General features: G+C 37.8%; 1 protein-coding gene across 6 annotated transcripts in view; it reads right to left on the minus strand.

The window, feature by feature from the left end:
* Nucleotides 1–13,010: 13,010 nt before the first annotated feature.
* Nucleotides 13,011–25,340, minus strand: part of LOC148031630 (uncharacterized) — a 32,990-nt gene continuing 20,660 nt past the window's right edge. For all 6 annotated transcript variants that reach the window (XM_087685212.1, XM_087685211.1, XM_087685216.1 and 3 more), the window contains 4 exons: nucleotides 24,019–24,242; nucleotides 15,698–15,743; nucleotides 14,002–14,059; nucleotides 13,011–13,712 (listed from right to left, as the gene is read on the minus strand). In XM_087685212.1, the coding sequence (XP_087541338.1) occupies nucleotides 13,318–13,712; nucleotides 14,002–14,059; nucleotides 15,698–15,743; nucleotides 24,019–24,242 (723 nt within the window). In that variant the 3' untranslated portion in view covers nucleotides 13,011–13,317. The remainder of the gene's footprint in view (nucleotides 13,713–14,001; nucleotides 14,060–15,697; nucleotides 15,744–24,018; nucleotides 24,243–25,340) is intronic.

The following is a 25,340-nucleotide window of genomic DNA, read 5'->3' on the forward strand; positions in this document are numbered from 1 at the left end:
TATCCATATGGTCTCTCATGAGGGTCAAAGCTCAAACAAGAACAATGTAAAGTTGAAGTGGTGCTTTTGTCTAATGGATTGCAAATTCCAAGGACTTTCTGGCACATACTATAGAATTTGAAGTTGTATATTCTTGTCTTGAAAGGTTCACTCTTAACACCATGGCGAATACTATGCTGTCTTTTCACGTTGAAGAAATCATTGTTATGTACATCCGTGATTCAACACTTCCAACCCCGAGATGAGACCCACACACTTGAGCGAGGGAGGTGACTTCACCAAGTATTATCCAAGAGAGCTTTGCAAGATCCACATTGGCATTTTCCTATTCACATAGAGGACAACTTTCAATGTGTATCACCTAATGTACCTTTATTGTACATATGTTTATTGAATGTCAATTGCAACGTGTGTTTATAAACTATTATCCTTGTGATGGTACCATCATTTTGGGAAATTGTTAGCAATTACATGCTAGAGTCCATAGATTATACTTGAAATCTAGTAGGGCGAAAACATTGGCATTAGGCAAGAAGAAAGAATTAAGACAACTTAGTTTTATGTTGTTGCCATGCTTGGAATGAGAGCATCATATTATGCATGTGATTTGTAGGTATACTTGACCACATGATTACCTTTTTGATCATATGATTACATTGTAGCCTTCTCATGCCACAATGGGGTGGGTTGTTTGACATTTGGGAACCATCAACTCCCAACATATATGCTCCACTCTTCTAATGCTAATGCCATGAGGATGTTCAAGTGTGATTTTGATCATGAAGATCACTTTTGTCCACTTCACGAGGAACCTTTTCAAACAACCATATAGTTACGTTTGTATTATTTCTAATGTCTATAAACATTGGTAATGCTAGTATTGCACTCTAGAATATATGCTTATACAATGGTACAGTGACAAGGTGGTGTAGGTCCCAAAAGAATTATCCACAGTTAACCTCACTAAAAATGTTCAAGTTAGCCTTGAAATGTGTGGATATCTTGCTTTTCAGAAATAAAAGTTTATTTTTTTAACAAATAAAGAAAAAGGGTATTCTTTTCATACACATTTTTGGGGACAAGTTATAAAGGATGTTATGATTTTTCCAAAGGTGGTGGAGTCGGAGAGAGCATTGCATGCAAAAAGAGATGTATCATCCTCACAAGTAATAATGATTTTTGTTAATGATGAGCGAATGGGAAAATAGTAGTGTCTTGGCTATGGATGCAACATTTGGTACAAATAAATACAAGAAGGCACCATTGGGGATTGTATTATTTCAGAGCCATTATGTGAGATTTTGTTTATTCGCATTGCTCTAATATTCGATATCTTATAGTTTCTTCTATACACAATATTTGTATTTGACACCTTCATGAATGGTGTGTTGGTTGCATGGGTTATCACTTCTTGCAATGATATATTGTCAATCGACTCATGGCGATTGGTGCTTGATTGCAAAAAGTCTAGGGAGGCAAATGCTTTCATAGTTGATGATGCCCAAGCTGAAATAAATGCAATCCAAGTTATTTTCCACTACATATTACATCGAGTATCCTTTGCAATATGAACTCGAATAATATTCTACCTATTGTAGGGAGGCGTTTGGTGTGCCAATATACGTAAGCAAGTGGCTTATTCGAAGGAGTTTGTTGAGGACTTTAATTGAAAAAGGATGTGAACTAGCTAACCAAGATTGGTGGAAATGAGGAGCTTAGACACAATGGCCAGATAGAATGAGAGGTGGTGTAGATGCAAATATAGTGTTTGTTCTCACAATGGCAAGTCAAAGGAAAGGGCCATTGAAGTTGTATTGAATATTTTCTCTCGCGATGCAAGTTTTTAGAGTATTCTCATGCGCCGAATCGAAATGCTGTCGCCTCAACACTCGCCTTCTGCTCTATTGGCTTGTGTCCCTGAGAAGCATTTGAGGCCTTGGAGCTCATCCAAATCCAATTCAAAAGCCTTGCCTACATTCCCACCGTCCTAAGTTGTTTCATGCACACATGAAAAAAAAAGGGCAATGCTCTTGCATGCAATAGTGCATCCTTATTGTAATAGGGCATATATTTCTTCCTTGAAAAGCAATTTGGACTATTGCAAGGATTGTTGTTAGATAGGTGTTTCATAACTAGCAAGTTAAAAATGTGGACGCTCAAAGTCATGTTTTGCTTTTGTGTCACTATTTAGTGAGACAATTAAGTCAGTTTTGGCCATGAGAATACATACACATTTATGTTTCATGGGTTTGTTTAGCATCATATTTTTAATCACTATTAAAAAATATTAGAGCTTATATATTTATTCCTTATGAATATTGGACATGAGATTGAATTGATTGTATGTGATACACAATCTTGATTGATTGAACTTCAACACAGTGTGTACACTCATAGATGCCCTTCCCAATCTTGGCTAAAATCTCACAGGGTTACTTTTGACATATAAGCTAATCATAAAGAATTAAGTAAGCACAACAACTTTTACATTTCTACTATACTTACAATAAGGTACATATCATGCATGTGATTGGTAGGCACACTTAACCAAACAATTACCCTTTCAACCATAATATAGCCGTCTCTTGTCATAATGAGGTTGCTTGCTTTAAACAATGTTTGAGATTCCTTCAATCCACAAATCATAATCTCGCAACACAAACGCTCCATACTTTCCAATTTTAATGCCCAAAGAGAAGATTCACTGGAGAAATTTAATCATGGAGATCACTACTTCATACTACACGAGAAACCTTTATTAAACAAGTTATGCTTGTTTTATTGCTAATGTTTATAAACTTTTGTACTATTGTAATAGTGAATATATTTACTCTCCTCCAATTAAAGGGCATTTGAATTGTTGCAAGGATAGTTGTTGGATAGGTCTTCTTCAAAGTCGATTTAAAAATAAATAAATAAAAAGATAGCAAGTTAAATATGTGCATGTTTAAAGGCGTATTCTGCTTTTAGTTAGCAATGAGAATACATATATGTGTACATTGCATGGTTTATTTACCATCACAATTTTTATCACAATGAAAAAAAGACTAAAGCTTGAATAGCGAAATGTTATTAATGTTGAACATGAGATGTTAAAAATTGTGAGAGAAAACAATGCATGTGTGACTAGACTTGATTACAAAATCACTTAGATATGATGAATATAATCTTTAAAAAAAGAACACCTATATGGAAAGGTGGCGATTAGATTATTCTTTTAGATATTTTAAAAAAGTTAGGTTACTCATTGACAGATCATATATTGCATGAACCTTTTAAGTTGCTCAACATTGACTATTGGGGGAAACTTATTTGTGCAAAGCATGTCGAGAAAGAAAGACCTCCAAATCTTTACGAAACATTTGTGTAGTGGCAGAGGATAATATGGCTTATTATTAATATGAGAGAAAATGATGGAAATATGACATAGTTAGGGGTTTTGATCTTGATAAGTGTTGAGATGTGCCTTACTATTTATGCCATTTGATTAAGGCATGCTACTCTACAATAGTTATGTATACATATAACATGCGTCGTAGAAGTTTTAAGGTTAGCATGGTGAACAATTCAATGGTTCAATGCTACTTGGGCCAAGTGGTCCAATTGATGAAATTTGAAAAGATAGCAATGCATATTTTGTTTCACCTTGGAAACCTTAATAGCAAACCAATATAAGCAAAAATTTGATATTTAGTGTTGGCACATACACTTGCATGGGTAAAATGCAATTGTCTTGTGATAATCATGACATTGGAGAGGTGTTGATAATAATAACTAGGTTCTACACGCACCTAGTTTGTGGTTCATGTGACATTATGATGATAGAGTGTGCTCCATGTGGCAAGAATGTTGGTAGGCACATTTCCACATATAAACATGATATTCTATTCCATATAACACCATGCGGTGAATCATATAGTAATGTCAAATTTTGAAGTGGTGAGGTGTGAATGATTATGTTTGTGCTCATTATACTACAAAAATGGAATGAGACTTTGAATTTAGAAGGCATGTAGGCAGCCAATCACTATTGTCATCATAACAACATCAATAAGAGCAACACGAGAAGATAAACTAGCCTAGATAGGTAGTATGGAAAACCTCTCCCATTCTTATTAGGGACAAAGTGAGGCCAAATGGGGCATGTAAGGATTTGATTAATTTCTTAATAACATTCTAATAAAGAAAAGGAAAGAAGCATGTCTCATTAGTTAGTTTCTCTACAACTTTGGGAGCATGTTGGCATTAAATAAGAATGACACCTCTCTCGTTTTCTCTCTTCCATTTACTTTCGCCTCAAGTAGTCCCATTCTTGGATAAATTTATTAGACCTTGAACCGTAAAGTTTTGTTATAATATTTTTATTTTGAGATCTTTTATGAATATTTTTACACCATGTTTCAACTTTCTTTTGTTGTTATTGTTTGTTCTTTCTTCTTTCTTTGTCTTGTTTCTCTTCTCACCCTTCCTCTTTCTCCCTCTATGTATTTGTATGTGCCATCTGGAAAATTGAGGTATCATTTAGATTGCAAGGTGTGCTAGTATGTGGCATAAGCATGAAACTCTTCAAGGAATCATTTGAAGTCTTGTGAGTGGTACTTCTCATTCACATAATAACTTTCTTATTTCTCTTTGCATTTGCATTTGCAATAGTTTTAGAAGCATCAATAAACTTGTACTTGATAGTTCATGCCTCACACATTTTGTGTGTGTGTGTGTGTGTGTTCAATGTGCCATTAGCATAGGGATCCTTGAAGCCTTTATTTGGATTACCATGAACACTTTCTTTTATAATACATGTAATTATAGTTAGAAAAGTTTTTCATTTACATTTGAATCCCCATTTTCTCTTTCTATTTGTGCAAATAATATATCCAAGAAATGTTGGACAAAGTTGTGTTTGAAACCTTTTTGTTCTTGCTTGCAATCCAAAACAAGTAATATCTTCTAGAAGAAAAGCCAAAAGACGTGGATGAAGCTCCAATAAAAAGAAAGAATGTGATGGCAAAACCATATTTCACATGTAAAAGCACAACAATAAATTTCTTGCATATCATTTTGAAGCCAAATTGTTAAGATATCAAGGCAAAAAGCACATTAATCTTTGGATGAATGGAGGATCTCAAACATCCAAAAGATGATGTAACTAGCTCTATTGGAGATGAAAATAGTGCTTTCCCTGGAAGTCTATTAGAGAGGAAAATAGTGCTTTGCTGGGATATTATAATTCTTAGCATTCTCAACAAGAAACTAAGATCGCAAGGTAATGCAAATGCTTTATCAAAACCGTTAGGCTTGAGCGAAAATATAAACTAGAAGTAAACAAAGGTAGAGACATTTTGCATTCTCAAAACAAGAAGCTAAGATCGCAAAAGGTAATGAATGCTTTATCGAAACCGTCATGCTTGGGAGAAAAAATATAAACTAGAAGACAGTAAGTAGAGGTAGGGACAATTCAAATCCTCGAATATAAGAACCAGAATGATCTAGCTAAATTGAGATAGTCAATGAGTTGTGCTAAATTTAGGTTTAAAAAATACAATGGAGGCAACTTGAAGAAAAGAAAAAAAACAATCGAATTCAAACATATGTATCTAGGAGGCAAATAGCATGCCAAAACAGAGGATGCTATCAATCTAATCAAGGATCTTATTGTAAGTTCATTGAAAGATGTTAAGTCTTGATAGAAACGAGGATCCATGTGAGTCATTCTTTAGATTTTAAGAATGCAATTTAGGATTTGGTAGAGACAATTTTAAAGGCCCAAGCCTAAAAAGAGTACTACATTCTATTTAATAGGCGCTTTATCTTTTAAGTTTGAGGTAATAAGTTTAATATTTGTATGTAATTCTGACATGTTTTTTTTTTTTTTTTCGAAGCACTGTAATGAAGCATTCAACCAAGAAAAGAAATCTAACTAAAATTGAAATAGACATGGATTAACAAAAGAACTATTGCATCAAGACATCTTGCCATGTATTAATGATGAGAGTTCCAAAAATACATGACAACCATGGCTAATGCTTCATCTAGCAAGAAGGAAGTTAACATCAAGAAAGTGAACAGTAAAATTTTGTGAATGAGCCAAAAGATCTCTTCTCTTATCCTCTTGCCTTCTTTATCCTAACTCCTTCTCTTCAAAGTTAAGGGTACATTTACATAGGCAAGGACTGAATTTACAAGGGTTGGAAATTACAAGGTATGAAATTAGCATGATTCCAAAGTACAAAAATATCAATGTATTTTCTTTCATGACAAACCATCCCGTCCTAAGATGGTTTTGTCCTCAAAACCAAGGATAAATGGACTAAATCCAAACCAAGGATGATAGTAATCATGTCCATGTAGCTCTGATATGATAGGAAAGCACTTTCCACATAAAAGAGACCTTTATCTATACCAAATTGTGAGTAAATTGGCTATTGTCCAAACATGGCTGATTTACAAGACTGTCATAACTTTTGATAGAGTGGTCCAAATGACACATATGAAGTATAGAAATGAAGTATACAATCCCTAGTATCACCCCATAACGTCAATTTTAAAAAAAAATAAAGTTAGGACAGTTTTATTGCCAACAGTAATATCTCACAGCAAGCTGTCCATGCACAGTCTGTCATGTATCATCCTGCAATAACCAAGGAAAATCCTTCACATAAGTGGATGGTTGCCAAGAAGATTCCTCCATAGGTAGGCTCTTCCACTTAATGAGGTACTCAGTAAGAGTACGATTTCTGAGCACTTTTTCTCTCTTTCCAATAATACTTTCAGGTTCATATATGACAAGTCCTGCTTCATCCATTGGTGGAAACTCTTCCAATACCTGCACATCAGGTCCAACATACTTCTTAAGTTGCGAAACATGAAATACATCATGTATTCTAGTGGAAGAAGGTAGTTGGAGCTTATAAGCAAGCTCTCCAACTTTGTCCACTATCAAATATGGTCCATAAAATCTGTGAGCAAGCTTATTGTTCCCACCCTTCAATGAAGCATAGTGTGTCTTGTGGACTTTAAGAAACACTCAATCTCCAACTTTGAAGTCCAAATGTCTTCTCTTCTCATTGGCATAGGCTTTCATTACTTCTTGTGCTTTCCTTATGCTGTGCTTGCATTGTCTCATGAGCATCTCCATCCTTTCCAACTCTTCCTTTGCTTGGGGGTTGATATCTTCATGAAACAAAACTGATGGGATTTGGACTTTGTACCCATCAAGTGCTTCAAATGGGGACATACCTATGCTCATGTGATACGTGTTGTTATAGCAAAATTCAGCAAGGTGGATCCAACGATCCCATAAAGCTTGTGTGCCATGACAATAATGCCTAAGGTACACTTCCACCCAGTGATTGACTCTCTCCGTTTGACCATCGATTTGGGGGTGATAGGCTGTACTAGGAGTGAGAAAAGTACCCATAGAAGAGAATAGACTTCTCCAAAAGTTGCCCATGAATTTTGTATCTCTATCCGATACTATTCTCAATGGCATACCATGCAGCTTGAACACACCTTCCATAAATTGCTCAGCCACTTGCACTGCTGAATATTGTATTTTGGTTGGAATAAAGTGGACTGATTTAGTCAATCTATCAACAAACACATAGATACTATTCCATCCATGACTAGTAGTAGGTAATCGCGTTATAAAGTCCATGGAAATGTCAGTCCATTTGCCTGTATGAATAGGTAAAGGCTGAAGGAGTTCAGCTGGTAATAAAGTGGAGTCCTTATTTTGTTGGCACTCTAAACACTTGGATACATGCTCCTTGATGTCCTTCCATAAACCCTTCCAATAAAAACTTTTATGGACCTTGTCAAAGGTCTTGAAAAGACCCAAATGACCATCCATTGGTGATGAATGCATCTCATGGAGCACTTTCAGCTTGAATTTACTGTTAGGAACCAAGTACACTTTACCCTTAAACCATAAGAGTTCATTATGCACTTTGAAATTTGAAAATTCTTCATCATGTCCTTGCTGTAATTTCTGTAAAATCTGGACAGCATGCTCATCCAGCACATATTCTTCTTGGATGTCATTTATCCAATCCTTATTAATTGTAGACATTGTAGATAAACTGCATGCCCACATTCTAGATAACGCATCAGGCACAACGTTATCCTTTCCAGCCATGTAAGCTATTTCAAAATCATATGGTTGCAAGGTAGCCAGCCATCTCTTTTGCTTGGGAGAAAGGTTGGGCTATGAGAGAAAATATCTCAACACTCTATGATCGCTTTTGACTTTAAAATGTATTCCATAGAGATAATGATGCCATTTCTTGATGGATTTTCCATGAAATGCATTTGATAGAATGGATGGGATTCTTTATCATTTTATTCCCTATTTCATCAATTGGACTTAGCTCAGTAAGAGGATTTAAAGAGAGATTAAAAATGATTAGAGTACCTCTTAAGCTGGTAGGAGAAGAGTGTTGTTGTTGATGAAGGAATATCCCACAAATAGAACTTGGCTTTAGCAATAGAGCTTGACTTCAGCTTCTATTAATCCAAGAAATCCCCATTTTAGCTTTCCAATGCTAATATCTAGCTTCTTGATCAAGAATCTTCATGAAGAGTGCTCCCATGAACCAGTGGACCCAAAATTTGATGAAGGCTTCAATAGAGATGCCACTTGAGTTGAAGATGCTGATTACTCTTCATTGTATGAAGTAGGCTTCAAAGAAACTTCAAAATTTGAAAGAGAATCCAATAATTCCTTTCCTTCAAATGACATTTGCTGCCCCTTCCATGAGTCCTTCAAGAATCCACTCCATTCTTCTGCAATGGTGGAAAATCCATGCAATGTTGGTACTATCCTTTGTGTAGAGGCTTCAGGAAGTGAAATTGACCAAAAGCCCCATGATATTGATAAGAAATTTGTGAAAATACGCTTGTTGTCCAAAACTATCAATAACAGGGTTCCATGGGAGAGAGAAGAGTCCACAATAGAGAGAAATATTGCCAAAGCTTGAAGGAGATCACTTGTCAAGTGCTACAGAGCATGAATCATCAGCAACTTGAGCTCCACAGCTCATCTTTAGCAAGAAACAGGCAAGAATATGCAGCAAGCGCAATTCACGCTGTTGCCTTCTGCTATGTTCCTAGACAAAAATGAAGCATATGGTGCCATTCCATCATTCCATTGAAAGCTTGGGGATGGAGAACAAGGCTATGAAGTCCTTTTGCATGATAGAAGTCACTGCAAGAGATCTTGCTCAGCCTTTGGCCATGGATTCTTGAGAGAAGCTTGAAGGAAAAAAGGAAGAAACCCCTATTCTTGAAAAGTAACTCAAGTTTGAACCAAACTAGGTCTTGTAACCTTCGTTTTGTCCAACTTGTCAGGCCACGGTTATGGAAGAACTAACTCTTGTGATTGAATTTAACTGCGGTTTTCACTCCCTAGTCATTGAAACTAAATCTATTGCATGAAAATGACTTCTGACAAGATCTAAACTAATGCTCTGATACCAATGTAATGAAGCATTCAACCAGGAAAAGGAATCTAACTAAAACTGAAATAGACATGAATTAATAAAAGAACTATTGCACAAAGACATCTTGCCATGTATTAATGATGAGAGTTCCAAAAATACATGACAGCCATGGCTGATGCTTCATCTAGCAAAGAGGAAGCTAACATCAAGAAAGTGAATAGTAAAATTTTGTGAATGAGCCAAAAGATCTCTTCTCTTAGCCTCTTGCCTTCTTTATCCTTACTCCTCCTCTCCAAAGTTAAGGGTACATTTACATAGGCAAGGGCTAAATTTACAAGGGTTGGAAATTACAAGGTATGGAATTAGCATGATTCCAAAGTACAAAAATATCAAGGTATTTTCTTTCATGACAAGCACATTCTATTAAAACGGCTCTTCATTGGTGCACTGGCCAAGAAAGAGGTGGCTATGAGATTTTCCAGAAGAAGATTTTACAATCCAATCAACCTAAATATATTTAGTTCTTTGTTGCATTCTCAAGAAGAATATATTGTATGACGTAAAATTCAATCATTTCCTCAATGTATAAAGATAGAGCAAAACAAAAAGGATATTTATAGCAAGACATGGAACATTTGTTGAGAATTATCAACCATTGCCAATATGGAACACCCAAGCCATCGAGAAATCATGCTATCAAGTAAGAAGATTTCATTTTAGGATTGTAAGACATGGTCATGGGACAACAAAATTAAAATTACTATGTGAGATATCCAACACCTTCTATAGAAAATAACTTCAACATATAAGTCTATCAAACATCAACAACAAATAGAAGAAAATGTAAAAGAATCCAATGTTCATGATAAATAAGTTGCTTAATTAGTATGAAGTGAGTTTGCACAATAAATATTTTTAAAAATCACATTATAGAGAAATGAATTAAAAATAGTTGCTTTTTGCTTCTTTCACATTCCATCTTTCCTTTTATTTCCCTCTTATAGCAAGGGAGAATTTCCTTTACCATACATGAAATATCTCTACTTCCTATAGCCTTTTAATAAGGGGTTCTTGAGAGGATTAGTAATTAGGGCATGAGTAATATAGCACAAGAAAAATCCATTTCTAGAGGCTTGGAAGGTTAGAGCATAGCCGAAAATTCTAAGTCAAACATATTTTTCAAGAAGAACAATTCTCTCTCTTTGAACCCATGTGCTCAAAGCCAAAAAATCTACACAACACTTTAAGAACATATACTATGAGGATGGACTCATTTGAATACTTGCTATGCCCAAAGTTTAGAATGTTAAGATCTAGCCTTGAGGAGTAATGGGGAAGTTCAAAGTCCAACTCAATCAAGACTTAAAAGGAGTCATGCACCATGTGGCACTCGTGTGACTTGTTAATACATATAGAGGTGTTGATTGCATAATGATTGTTAGGACGGCCATTGTATTGTCATTACTATAGCCTTATACACTCATGATTGCATGTCACATCACTAACAAAAATATCTCCTTTCATTTCAATATTTACCCTAAATCTCATATTCTTGAAGATCATTGAAGCCTCCCTAACTTTCTCATGCCATTGTCTTTAGTATTGCATTTGTTGGTATTTTATATTAACACTTACCTTGCCATGGGATTATTAGTTATTTATCTCAAAATGATAAACCAACCCTCCAATGCATTGAAAAGGGATTTCCCCTCCAACAACTTTCCCCAAAAGCCCTCCAAACACGTCCCATGGAGGCCTCAGACACAATAGCAGATCTCCACTTTGACCTCAACATAGAGTTATAACATGGGTTCCTTGCATGGCATGCACATGAGAGTGACATCACTTAACACGAGAGAAAGAAAGGATGCAAGAAGACAAGAAAGCTTTGTATTCACAATGGGAACTATACACACTCCCTTCATCATTGGGGAGGAACTAGCTTTCAATTGGCTACTATTACTCATAGGTGTTTTTAGCTCCAAGGGCAAGACAACTACAAAATCTGAATTGGAGCAAAGGGATCTTCTACCAAAGGTGGGGGTGAATATGAGGTTAGAAGACTCCCAAGTTTCTATAGATGTTGTGACCCTTGATTGACATTCAAACTTGGGATAGATTCTATAACACAGATAAATATTTCCACAATTTACATACATTTTACCATGGTAATCCCAAGCATCATGCAACTCAATAAAATAATTGAACCTCACCATAGTAGAAAATAATTATTTGTAACCATTTATGTTCTCATGGTGTAATATGCATGCATTTTGGCATGATAAATTGTGAGATGTTTCAACTTTGGAGACCATAAAATGAACTTTCGAATAGTATTTGGTTTTACAATTATAAAAATGAAGCATTTGCAATCTTTCATACTCATGATTGTAGTTTGCATGCAATTTGGCCATGTATTTGCTTGCTTGGGGGGTCAATACAACCAAGCTATATATGCATATAGGAAGTTTCATCCTAATCATGTTGTATTGATCTAAACTACAACCAAGCAATATTATCTTTAGTTTTCATAAAGATTCAAAATGACACAATAGTATGAGGATATATGGACTATGAAATGACATTTCATATTGTTTTTTCACATAATTGGATGTTCCTCAAACTTGCATTTTTAATGCTCAATTATCAAAAACTATTTACATTTTCGTGACCTTTGAGAATGTGCTATAAAGCACCATGTGATAGTTCAAATGGTTCATATGAAAGGCATTACCATCATCATGGAGGAAGAAATTCATGTTGTAGAGTGCACAAAAGAGAGGCTAACAAATTTTCTTATGAAAGTTGATGAGAGGAAAGATTCAAAATATATTCAAGCAAAAATGTCTACAAAGCTTAACTCCCTAGGACTCGCAAGTTCTAGTATGTTATTACCTCCTATCTCAAGAAGACTTTCAAAACACTTTCCACAAGCAACAACCTTACAACACTTGTTTATATGCATCATGTTCCAATAACATAGTAACATACCTATAACAATTGATTTTGTGAATTTTCCAACATGTGACACCATATTCACAATTTAATCTATTTGAATAATTAAAACACAATCCAATATGCAACTACAACACTAATCACTAACCTATCCATAAACAAAGGGATAAAAAGGTTTACCATAAACTATATGCTTGGCTAAAATATGCATGTGTGGTTCAAACTAGTAGTAGCTTCATGCTTAGTTACATTGGAGTTGTCTATAGCATGCATGTGTAAAGTTCAAATATAACATTAATAGAAGCATTGCTTCTAGAAAGTCAATGTAAAAATGTACTTCAATATACTATTCTTGACTCTATAAAATATAAAACCATTTATCCAAATATACCCATCACAAATAGGTAGAGAACAAAAAAGTATACAAGAAATGTTAGTCTGGACTCTAGTCTTCTCCACAAACTCGAGAACAACATTGAAAATAAAGATGAAAAAGCTACATGCAAAACATTTGCTTCAAGTCCTATCTTGTCACTACCAACTATGAAGAAACAATATTCAAGGTACTTTACAAAATTACAATCCATTGAAGCTACGAAGAGGGGGTGTAGAGTCATATGAATAAATCAATGAGATGTGTAATATAATGTACCATTTGATTCGATGACAAACTATAGGTAAAATATGGTGGGTTGAAAAGAAACCTTGAAAATAGTGGTGGGCTCTTGAGATCCACTTCAGGGTGCAGGGTGCTATTGGCACAAAAAGAACCCTATGTCAAGGTGCCATTAGCACAAAAACAAAACCAACTACTAAAGCTATCAAATGTGAGAGAGAGAGAGAGAGAGAGAGAGAGAGAGTCCCATGTGGGACATTAACTATTATCGTCTATCAAACAAACTACCATACAGTCCCATGTGGGACTTTAACTATTATCGTCTTCATCTTTAAAAAGGTCATCTTCATAGTGCCTCATATTCTTGGGTTCATTGCTGGCTTTTAAGGGTTTTTGCATATTGTATTTATATCCGAAATCACCACCTTCATCTTCAGTGCTTTCCGCCTCACTCTCATCTTCAGGTTGATCCCAGTTGAAGTCTTCAACATCAGAATCGTCATCATCCCCCTCTTTGTTTTCAGCATTGTCATCATCCCAGTTTTCACTATCAGATTCATCATTTTTGTCATAGTCATAACGATTCTGAACAGCAGATCTTGCAAACCCAGTACCAATTCTGCTGTTATAAGCATGAGACCTAGTTGTTTGATGAGAAGACCTTGATAGTGGTTGATAAGTCACCCCATATTTGTTTGATGTTCCTGAAATTTCCAAAGCAATCAAATCAATAGTGGAACTTATAACTGGTGGGAAAACATATGCCAAAATGATGGTCTTTGGCGCAACAGTGATGGGAAAGCAAGGGAAGGCTATTATCAAAACAAGTCTGTTTTATGCTGCAAAGACTCAGGACTTTAATCCCTAAAACAATCTGAAAGCTTTGAAATCAAACCACTGGATAATGCAGCATTTTCAAAGTCACAATATTGCTCCAGATTTGTAACAGCTACAGCAATACTAAGCTTAAGTTTTTTCATTCCTCATATAAACCTGCATCTCTCTGTCTATCATTTGAGAAGTGATCCGTCCATTGAGCCTCTGCAGCAAGCTGCACAATGTTGAAAGTAGTCAATTAATTATTGGGTAACAAATTTAATGAAAGCATTTGCAAAAAAGCATCTTGAAAACATGTTGCTTCACAAAGCTACTGCAGGGACAATGCACATACAAGCACATTGATATGCTGAAAAACATTTTGCAACTCTGCAGTTATAAACCATCCCCAACCTTTCTAACATAAAAAGCGGTAAATTTTCGCCAAAGAGTTGTTACATCTTTCAGATAAGTGAGGGTGTTCGCATGTTGCTCACCTCATCCGGCACATGAATGCTGAATTTCTCCCCACTAGCTCCCCACTAACAGGGACCTAGCTGTGTATGCCTTGGGAATCCAAGACATGCCGCATCAGATAAGACCAAGTGATAAAGTTAAACCTGAAACGATTCTTATCCCTAAACTCATGCTTGGCTAATACATATGGATGGATGGCTTGATGAGGAGGGGGATAGGTGGGTGACATAGGTATTGTCATGCTGGCAAAATGTGTGGCCACCTAGGAGATGGGAGCATAGGATGGAGCTTGAGATGTGTGGATGGGATACCAGTCACATTTCCCCCTCTCCTGTTGTAAGCTGAATTCAGTGCATTGATCAATGACTCGCACGCACAAGTCAATGACACAAACCATGCTTCTCAGCTATTATCTCGCTGAATTAATTTGCTGCTCTGTTTTACTGCTGTTTACACAGTAGATGGTCTGGATTTTCCCTAGATTAAATGCTTAAAACCTGAAAAAAAAAGTCCCTTGCTGTTCAAGAGCTGTCACAACCCCGACTGTTGGCATGGCAGCTGCTGCAGCTGTATCAATTTCTAGCAGTGCTGAATGTCTGCTAGGCAAAATCAAGAGCATCAGGATAAAGAAATACTGCAATGGAGCACCAAGTTCCAACCTTTGGAGCCTATCATGTGCCATCTACTGTGCAAGAACATTCTAACTCTCTTGTTCAGTGAGAATTTTGTCTATTTCCTGATTTACTTCATGTGCACAATTCCAAAGTCCAGTTTCAGCACCTGTTCTCACACATTAAATGGACTGAGCCCATAAATTGTTTGGCCTTAGCCCGTGTACAAACATGTCTCACATGTGTGTAAATAGCCATGCCCTCTAAACCCCGTACGTGTGTATTCTGTAGTACACAGATGGTCCAACTATCAATCAAAGATGGGTCACAGATGGTCCACTCTGTATAAAACATGGGAGACAGTAGATGGTGGCTTTGAGCACTTAGAGAGGAGGAGAGATGCTTTTCCCTGCACTTAGAACTGTGATACCTTCTTCCATTTAGGTAGTATTGGCCACCTGATTCACTATCCATTTAGCACTTGCATTAGACTTCTTACTTTTATCTTTGATATAACTGAAATTCTTCTGGCCTTACAATGCATGACTATATATAAGTTAAGGGAGTATTGGAACATGTACAAAAAGGGACCAACAATTTGTACACTATAAATCATATTGTTTCTTTATCAACATGTGTCAGGCAAAAGGGAAGATGAGTAGCACAATAAAATGGGGCAGAAAGCCTTTGTTTTCACAATGTAAACTTGCTTTTCTTAAAAATGATAAGCAATATATTTTAATACCAACACCTTATATTTAACCAACCTTACGCAAAGCAAATACCTTGTGATCCAAATTGGAGGATGAACGTGATCTATTCCCATCAATCCTGTAACCAAGAAAAAAACAAATTCAAAACATCTGAGAATAGATAGAAAAGCCACACAATAGGCTGTCACACTTTCCTTAGTGTCACAATATATTCAACTTCTCTTTCAGTCACTAACTAGGCTCAAGTAATGTAGAAAAATATTGTGTCAATATAAGCATAAATATCATTGTGCTTCTTTCCGCTTCTGAGAAGCTACCACAACTCTGTTACCTTAACATTAAGATCGGTTCCATCCTTAAAAGAATTCGCATAAAGAATTCAGTTCTACCGATATGTAATAAACAACTGTAAACATCTGTGTATTTCTGATGTTCACATCATGCAGCACGGCTTCAAAAGAAACATTCAAAAGTAAATGTTTTAATAACATCTTTTACTAAGTGATTCTTAAAACAGTTGGTTAGTCCTGAAAAAAAACAAAAAACAAAAAAGCAACTTTGTCAGGGAAAGCACCCACAAGATAACCACTTTCCGACATCTCAAGCAACAAAAAGTATTCAGAATCCCAATTGCCAGCAGAAAGAAGCATTTTTCCTCCTAACACCTACACATATCTAGTTCATAATCCATCCTGTTCTGAATAGCCAAAAACAACTTGTTGCCATCATGCAGCTTTCTAGACACTTAGGTGGCTCTATCCCAAGCTTATGCAACTTGCCAGACAGAACTTTGTCCCAAAAAACCACACCTAGATGGGCTCAAGAAAAGCAAACAGATGCTCTAAACAGTCGGTAAGAATAGTTGACTCTACCTTGTTCCTATGAACTTCTATCCTGCATACATGCTGAAATCAATCATAACAGTTTTATGTCATTTCAAAACATGAAGATGACAAGCAAGAGTGCTAATACAGAATGTCTTGAGAAGGGTTGTTCAGGATTTGCACTAACAGAGCAATGTTGGTGTTAATATGTCTTCCTTTGTCCATTGCTCAGGGGAGCAAATTAAGGTTGAGCATTACATACTTTACAGCCCCACGTTGCTGTCAAATGAGAGCACTACTGGCCATCTTAAGAGAACTTCCTGGAGATTCATACTAAGTGCCCTTTGTCTCAGTAGACTAGCAACCAACCTGTAGAATTAGTTGCCATGCAACATTAGTTACTACCGAAGGTGCATTGGTTGGCGACCTAAAGAGAAGTGCTAGACCTCAAGGGGTAAGTCGTTGCAAGTAGTGTGCCTTGTGCCTCTTGATAACCAACAACAATATGTCAGTCCTGAGCCCTCGGATCCACAGTACAGCAGATTTGGGCATTAGAAGCGCCCCCCCGCCTTCCACACTCTCGAACTTCTTATTGCAGATACATGCATCAAGCATGCACCATGGGAAGTGTTAAGCAAGATACTTGCATAATGAATTTCACTTCCCACCCTTGCGTGCCAATCATAGAGCAACCCATTGCACCAAAGGATTCAACAACAATAGCCATCAAGCAAGTGCATGCTGCCATTTCATCCCTAGAGACTCCAAACTGTTGCCTTTCACTTCTACCTAGCCCCAGCATCCCCTTCTGAAGTATTTGTGCTCCATGCTTTCGAAGTGATCATTCATGTTCAACTGCTGGAATAGATCCATCATACAGCATTTTCAGCTCAGGACAGCAGCCACCTACGTTCTACCGTCCTTTTCTCAGTCCCTCCTAGCCACATTTCCCTCAAAGAAATTTTATCACCTGCGGCTGGGGTTCATGAATCAAACGTTTCAGCAGTTCTGGACCCCCCATGAGAAATTTCAAGCCGTTTTTGCTTCCATGATTGTGATAAGATAGAAGAGTGGACAGAGGTAGAGGAAGAGAGAGGAGAACGGAAAGGTGTAAAGGAAGAGGAGAAGGTCAATAAAGAGGAGGATAGTAGAGCCTAGAGGTACAAACAGACAAAGAACAGAGGAGCTAGAGGAAGGAGTGGTAAGAAAGAGGACCAAGATAGAGGTAGATGAAGAGGAAGATACTAGAGCTTGATTCTTGGAGCTTGCGGTCATCAATGATACTAGATAGGTGTAAGTGAGGGCTTGGAAGTTTAGAGCTTGAGAAGGGAAATGCAAGGGTGAGAGGCCTAGTTTACAAAGAGACCAGCCAAAAAAAGGGTTGAAAAAGAGCCAATAGATGGGCCAAGCTCTCTCTTTCTGAGAGTGTACAGTGTCCTCAAGGGCAGAGCAATGTCGGAGTGTGACGTCCACGAAGACAGATCCTGAGTCTGTGACCACCAGTTGGAGAGTGAAGAGAGAGGAAACTGCAAAACGCTAACACCAAGGGCTGCCAAAGATAGAGGCAACAGCTACAGAGGGGCGAGATGACACCAAGAGGCTCCACAAGGATGCAAACGCAGGCTGTAGGATGTTGCCTAATGTTGGAGATGCTAGTGATGGCAGCTGGAGGCCAAATGCAGCCTGGGAGATGACGCCAGATAGTGGGCGACAGCTAGAAGAAGGCGCCATGGCACTACGAGGCTCGAGGGAGAGATGGCAGCAGTCACGAAGGTTGGACAGCCATGTAGAGGTAGATCGATGGCTGTAATCTGCACTGGGGAGTGTGAAACCTGCACAGACGGAATGAGGCTGAATGAGGACAGCCTGTCTATTTATAGATGTAGAAGGGTGCCCTAAATATTAGGGTTTTTGGGAGACCACTACAACTTTCTCGGACTGCTCCCCTTTTTAGGGTTTTTCATTAATTAAGTATGTTTTGGGGCTGTTTAAGAATGCTAATCAGCTGAAAAGCGTGTTTTAGCTCAACAAAGCTTGCCACGTCAATAGTGTAATCGGACGGTTCTTTTTATCGGACAATACAATCGGCTGCATTTAATGCAACCAACAGCATATTTTCATCATGTTTCGTCAAGCTATTTATTGCCTGTTTTCAGCACACAGTTAGACACATTCTGATCACAGGTTTCCAAATTGTTGATCGAGCAATCTGCGGCACATACTTCAAGGTTCACAACCCGTGAGATCTTCGAGGTGGAGACATGTAGATATACACTCTATGCCCATGTACGTATCTGCTTCCTTATATAGCATTCTTCATTGCAGATTTCCTGTGTTCCACTCTCTTTCTCTCTCTTCTCTCTTTGTTTGCACTCAGTCTTGGTCATACACTTCCGCAGAACTTCACTCTGACAGTGCAGGTCCCAAAAATTTTACCCATTGTTAACTTCAATTAACTAGTCCACTTGGTCTTAAAATAGACAGATATCTTGCTTTTAGAGAAAGAAGAATTTATTTTTAAAATTAAAGAAAAAGGGTTCTATTTGTCTATTTGTGAATGAACCTATTGTGGCACGGTGGCGTCATCTCCATTTTAGGCAAAAGCTCCCTCACGAGTCACTACCTTGAAAGGAGAACCTACCATGAGTACGACGCACACCATACCTTCCTCAGGACCAAAGTGTTTCATGTGTATATCCTCAAGATGCACAAGTGCATCACATCAGAGACTACTAGGAACTTTGAAGGCCACGAGAAGGTTGTCATCTACTCTCTCATGAAGTGCTTCACCTTCTACCTCACCTACGAGCTTCTCATGAGCAGGTATGGCAAGGAGGAGCAACACCTACTACAAGAGCCTTTCACCACAATGATGAAAGGCATCTTGCAACTTAATCAATTTGCCTTGCACAAGGTTTTCTCAAGCCATGGCTACCGCTAAGATGCTCTAGGGCACATTCCAAAAATGGATGGATGAGAAGAGGGAGGACTTGGCCATAGGAAGATGTGCAGTGGACAAGGACCTTCTATCATTCTGTATTTTGTGTCTGTGTGTCATCATCTGTCCAGACAACAATGGGTTCACCTTGGGGGTTTTCCAACTGATGCAAAGTCACAGCTTTCCACCAAGACAGTTGCCAACATCCGTCGTTTTACGTCCTTTCATCCCTAGACCACCTTGGCCTTTGCACATGCCACCAAGACAACATCAAATCTGCCACTTTCTGTGCTTCCATCGTCCATGCACCACCTTGGCCTTCGCACAACCTTGCCAAAAGGCCAAGTCTTTCAAGGAAGGTGCTCTCCTCCATCACTACACTCTCACTTGTCCCCTCTGCAATCTTCTCAGATGCCTTATCATCCAAGTCTATGACAAATGCAACGCCAAACATGATACAAAAGCATGGTTTTCAATTTCACACCATCCAAGATGTGTACTCGTGGAATGCCATCATATGTGCATGTGTCCATCATCAACAAGTTGTGAAGGCTTTCCATCTCTCTGGTCGAATGCACCAAGAAGCAATTCCACATGATAGAGATATTCTTGTACGCATCCTTTCTGTCTACAGCATTGAGAGAGACCTTGCAAGAGGGAAATGGTGCCATATGCTTTCTATTCTTAAGGTATTGGATTTCAATATTGTCCTAGCAACTGCAATTGGGAGCATGTATAGCAACTACAATTGCATCAATGGAGCACATTCGGTATTCAAAAAACTGCACGGGTGAGATGTCATCTTATGGAATGCCATGATTTCTGCTTATGCATGGCTTGGTGACAGCAGTCAATGCCTTTGTCTATATGCTGCAAGAGGGGATTCTACCTGACAAAGCCTTTCCTTCTTGGAATGGGTGGTGATAACCTGATTTAAGAGTTAATTACAGCAATAAATAAATAAGCATAAAATGAAATACACACTTTACCATAAGATTCTTGGACAATAGACACCCTATTGGCCCTAAAATTGACACCCCTTGCGGTATTTCTTTAGCTTTCATTCAATTGGAAGGAGTACAACTTGAGATTCTTCAATCTCCTCCTGCTAACCAATTGCTCTTGCTGTCATAAATGTCCAGCAAGCCTTTTGGGTCATTTGCCCCTTGTTTCACCCAGGACTTCTTCTCCAATTTGACCCTTGGCTGGCCAAATGCTGCCCCAAATCAATTTGGGATGGGCTAGCTCCTGAAATCCCTTGATAATCTTCAGTTATCAGCTGCTAATTTCAGTCTCTTGAGCCTTCAATCATTGGCACGGATCCCAAGGTGGCTGCTAAACCCTAATTTCTACTGTGAATTAGGATTTATTGCAGAAATTACAGATCACCCCACCAAAAATGACTGAGATCTCCTTCGAATGGCTGAGAATTGCTGAGAATGGCTGAGCATAGGCTGAAGGAGATGAGAAAATGCTGTAGAGAGAGAAAATTTTGAGATTTTTCGCGAAGAACTGATCAAAATCAGTTGCTGCCCTGCTGTACCAGCCCCAAACGGATGCACCAACAACAATAGGAGCATCAAAGACTCTGATCTTCAAGAGAAAGTGCATCAGCAACAATTGTCAACTTCCCAAGGTCAAGAATATGCAATCTCCATCACCAAAATGGTCTCCAATGGCTAGGAATTGGCCCCAAAAGCTGACAGCAACAGTCCAACACCTCTTTCCAACAGCTCCAAAATGAAAAAACGAGATTTCCCTCTCCCTTCAGCCCTATTTAGCCTTTCCCCCACTTGCATGGAAAAGTTTTGCCAAGTGGCAGCTTTCTTAATCCATTTTCAGCAATTTTCAGCCATTTAATTAATTTTCAAAATTAATTAATTCTGAAAATTAATTCAACCCTTAATCCATGCCCAGAAAAATGACCTTGCCCATCCAAAAATTAATTGGCTAAGCCATTTGCACCCAAAGTGGTCCCAGACATTAATTGACCCTTGGACAAGCATTAATCCATTAATTAATGCCTAGTCCCTAGTGTCACCACTGACACTTAATGGCCAATTAATGGTCCTAGGGGCAAACTGACACCAAAATTCACCTAGAATCTAGCAAGTGTAACTTGTTACAACTTTTGCCTTTAACACCCATCTTTTTCACAAGGTCCTTTGGTCTTCAACTGTGAGAAAGTAGCTTGCACCTCACATGTGCAACACATGTGCATCTCTTAATTGCACATTTGATTAATCCTTTAATCAAATGTCAATTAAACATAAGCAAAGCATCAAATTTTCACGTCCTCGTGACAAAGCCACCTAAAACAATGCTCTCTCTTATAAAATATCAATTCATCATATGAAATGCCTATAATGTTTTATTATGGAGTGGGCTATCGTGTGCCCTTAGAATATTTAAAATTCCAAATTGAAAAGTCCTTGAAAATGTGCCAAGAAGTCAATGATGATTGGGAATTAGTAATTTGGAGAAGATTGTATTAATTATATGCTTTGGGCAGGCTAGTTTTATTTGTGTAAACACAATCTATCATGTTGTTGTTGATTTATCTAGTCTTTGCCCTTGCCACAAACGAAGTTTTAGACACATTGAAAAAACAGATTAGCAAGAGAATGTAACTATAGATTTGGATAACTCATTTATGTGTTTGGTGTTAATAGACTGAATAATTCTAATCAGTATTCAATATTGATGATGAAACAAAGCTCTAATGCTTCTACTTTTTGGATGAGATTAAGGGTTTTCCTTATATATTTTTTATATTCTCCTATGTAAGTAGCTCCCTTAAAAGGGTTTTCATTTGGCCAAGGATTCGACTCTCAAAAGCAATCAACAAGGATCAAAAAATGGTCACATTCCTATCCTCGTCCATTTAAGGTATTTACAAGCTCTATGCTCCTCAATGCCTAAGTGATAGAGCAACACCATGCTTGGCTTATTCCACCAATTGACTTGTGGCTATGAATACTGATGGTATTTTAAAAGTCCTTGAGATACGAAAGAAGCATCTGCAAGATAGTAATAATAATAATAATAATAAAACCCAGAAGGGCAATGCTCTTGCACGCAATAGCGTGCCCTTGTTTGAACAAGAACTAGAGAATAGAAGGGAGAGCTACTTGAATTAACCAATGGCTGAGAAGGATTTTCCACTTGCTCTCTTAATTTGAGGTTAGCCCCATGGTATGGCAATGATATTTGAAGGAGAACTGCCATGAATGACAGCTCTTTTGATGGACTTCTAGCCTTCTAAGGAAAGTTGATAACATAGATCTTTTGAGAGAAACGATATTGTACTCCCTTAAGAGCTTAAGTTGTTCTTACATTCCAGCATTCACCTTATCTTTTTTAATGCCATTAATATGAAGCAAACAAGATTGACCAAAATCCTTAATTGATTGAGAGACTTGCATGAAGCTTACCATCAGATAGTGCCTTTAGTCACTCCCATAGAAACTTTCTACTTACCTGTAAGAATTCCATCTTTTTCTGAGACCAGATCTGCTCGTACAATCACTCCCTCATCACTACAGGCTAGGAACTGAAATATTAACTTGTTGATGTGTGTATATATCATGGACATTATCAACATGGAAGAATTTCAATGGGCTCTTCATGTTTATGTCAAGCTTTTTAGGCAGCTTCCAAGTATGAAATTTACAGGATCCATCAAGTTCAATGCTTGCTTCCATTGGATTGACCCCAACACCTTTAGTAGTTGTGGTGTTTAGTATTCAATTCAAACTGGGCTTTGGCATATCTGGAAAACTATGAATGCTTTCATATTCAATTTTGGCTTCAAGAATTCATGACCATATTTCTTAGATGCAAAGTGCGTTTTTCTTCTTTGACTGAACTCCCAAAAATAGAGACAACCAAATTTAATACAGATTTTCATATGCAAAACTAGTAGGTGATCCCTACTTTTCATGATTAAGACTTTTATGGTAATCTGTGCTTCCCACTATTTAGGGATGTCCTGAAAGTTAGAAGCCCCCATATGGGTATCAAATTAAAGCACATACAACCTACAAACAGTCATAGGTGACAGTTGTATGAAAATATATATGCATCACCAGGTTTCAGCATAGATATAAGGATTACACAAACTCTCATGATCCATCTAATCTATTGTCACAATTTAGTGTCCAATCAAGTCACACAAGTGCAGAAATACAGCGAGTGTGTTCTAATCCCACTATGTCCATCCGTGATAACCTGTCACAACTCGACAGTAGCCAGCTCTAAATGCACCATTCTGTCTAATTATCTCTTAATTCCAACCAAGAGCTGATTGAATTGAACGAATTTATCAAAATACCTTCCAACTAACATGCATACAAACATAGATAAAGTTGATTGCAAGCTCTTTGGGACAAAATGTAATGAATATAAGTAATATATAAATATTGGCTCATAATCCAGTTCCCTTGCTTGTTCTTGTGTGTTTGTATGTCCATGTGTATTGTCTGTTTTATCCACATTATAATATAAGAATACTAACCATTACGATAACTGCAATTTCAAATGCTAGTCAAACTACAGAAGAGACAAATTGACAAGCATTGAAATTTTGGAACTTCCCAAAACAAAACTTGATATCATATGCTAGCCCAAACCTGGAAAGACAAGGACTAAGATCATCACGACTCTCTGAATTCTTCATCTTGTAGAATTTCCTCCGAGGATCCATCCAAACATATCTTTCAGATTCCTCTTTTACCCAAACTGGATTTCGGGGCCTTGGTTTGGGTACAGGCTTAGGATCCCAAACCAGTCTCTCCCATTCATCTCTCATTATTTGGAACCTCCGCATATATGCTGTCCAATATGATTCTTGATGCTGCCTAACACAAAGTTAATTAGTCAGCATTAACCCTCCACTTCCAAGAAAACAATTCTGCCTGCAGGTGAAAACAGCTGACTAGAGTGAACACAAAAATAACTAAAGAAAGCTTGTCCTGCAAGGGAGAGAAAGAAAAGAATATCTAAGCACATTGCATGTGCGATTTGACAAATGCAAGATCTTGTTGATGAGAAACCAAATTGCAATCATACGACATGATTGGGCAAAACATAATGAGATATACAAGTACCTAGCTAATAATCATGTACTATAGGAGTCCTGAACTAAATCCTTGCAAGCACGTTGATGCAACTGCATTTACAATTGTGCAAATTATCAGCTGATATTTAGTTATGTTTACTTGAATAACCCTCACAAGCTTAGCATGAAAGTTAAGCAAATAATGGCAGGAAAGGTCCACAGCAGACAAGGGAACCAACCAGGTAGCAATTTGAACTCAGTCAACAGTCCTCATTGGCTCAGGGTCAACATGCAGCAATGAAAAGGATACAGTGGACATATAACAAGGAGAGTGGATAGAACCCTAGCAGAGCCTAGACTTCAAAAGGTTTCAAGGTGTGGACAATAGCCTGCAACACCATATGCCACCTGCATCTCACATGAATCAAAGGATTCACCACTCTTCTCGCCTCCAATTATGTCTCTATACATGCCTCTCCACATGCCTTCCACCTTCTACCACCAAAGTAACGTACCCCATCCCTGTCACATGCCTGCTTGTACAATCCATACCCTCACTGTACCATTCTCCTAAATCGTCTCCCTCCTATCCTCTAGCTTCTGTTCCAATCTCCCCGCAAAGCACATTTGTCAATTAAAGACCATTCTTGATTCTAGCACCTCTGCTTATCAATTTAACGAGCAGCACTTTGCAACAAGTAGCATGAACATGATAGCTGACCATGCAAGGAGGTTCCACGGCCCCTACAATTAGAACTTGGAATTGCATTTCACATATTCATGGAGCACGTTACTTCCTGGTTATTTTTTTGGTCCATGGGCCAGACACCAAGGTTTGCGGGTGGCTAGAAAGGGGGACTGGCAGAGCGAGGGATGATGCATTAAGACAGTTTA

Source organism: Lygodium microphyllum, chromosome 9 (assembly GCF_053477565.2).
Source record: "Lygodium microphyllum isolate KBCC chromosome 9, Lygodium_microphyllum_v1.1.10, whole genome shotgun sequence".
Lineage (NCBI taxonomy): Eukaryota > Viridiplantae > Streptophyta > Polypodiopsida > Schizaeales > Lygodiaceae > Lygodium > Lygodium microphyllum.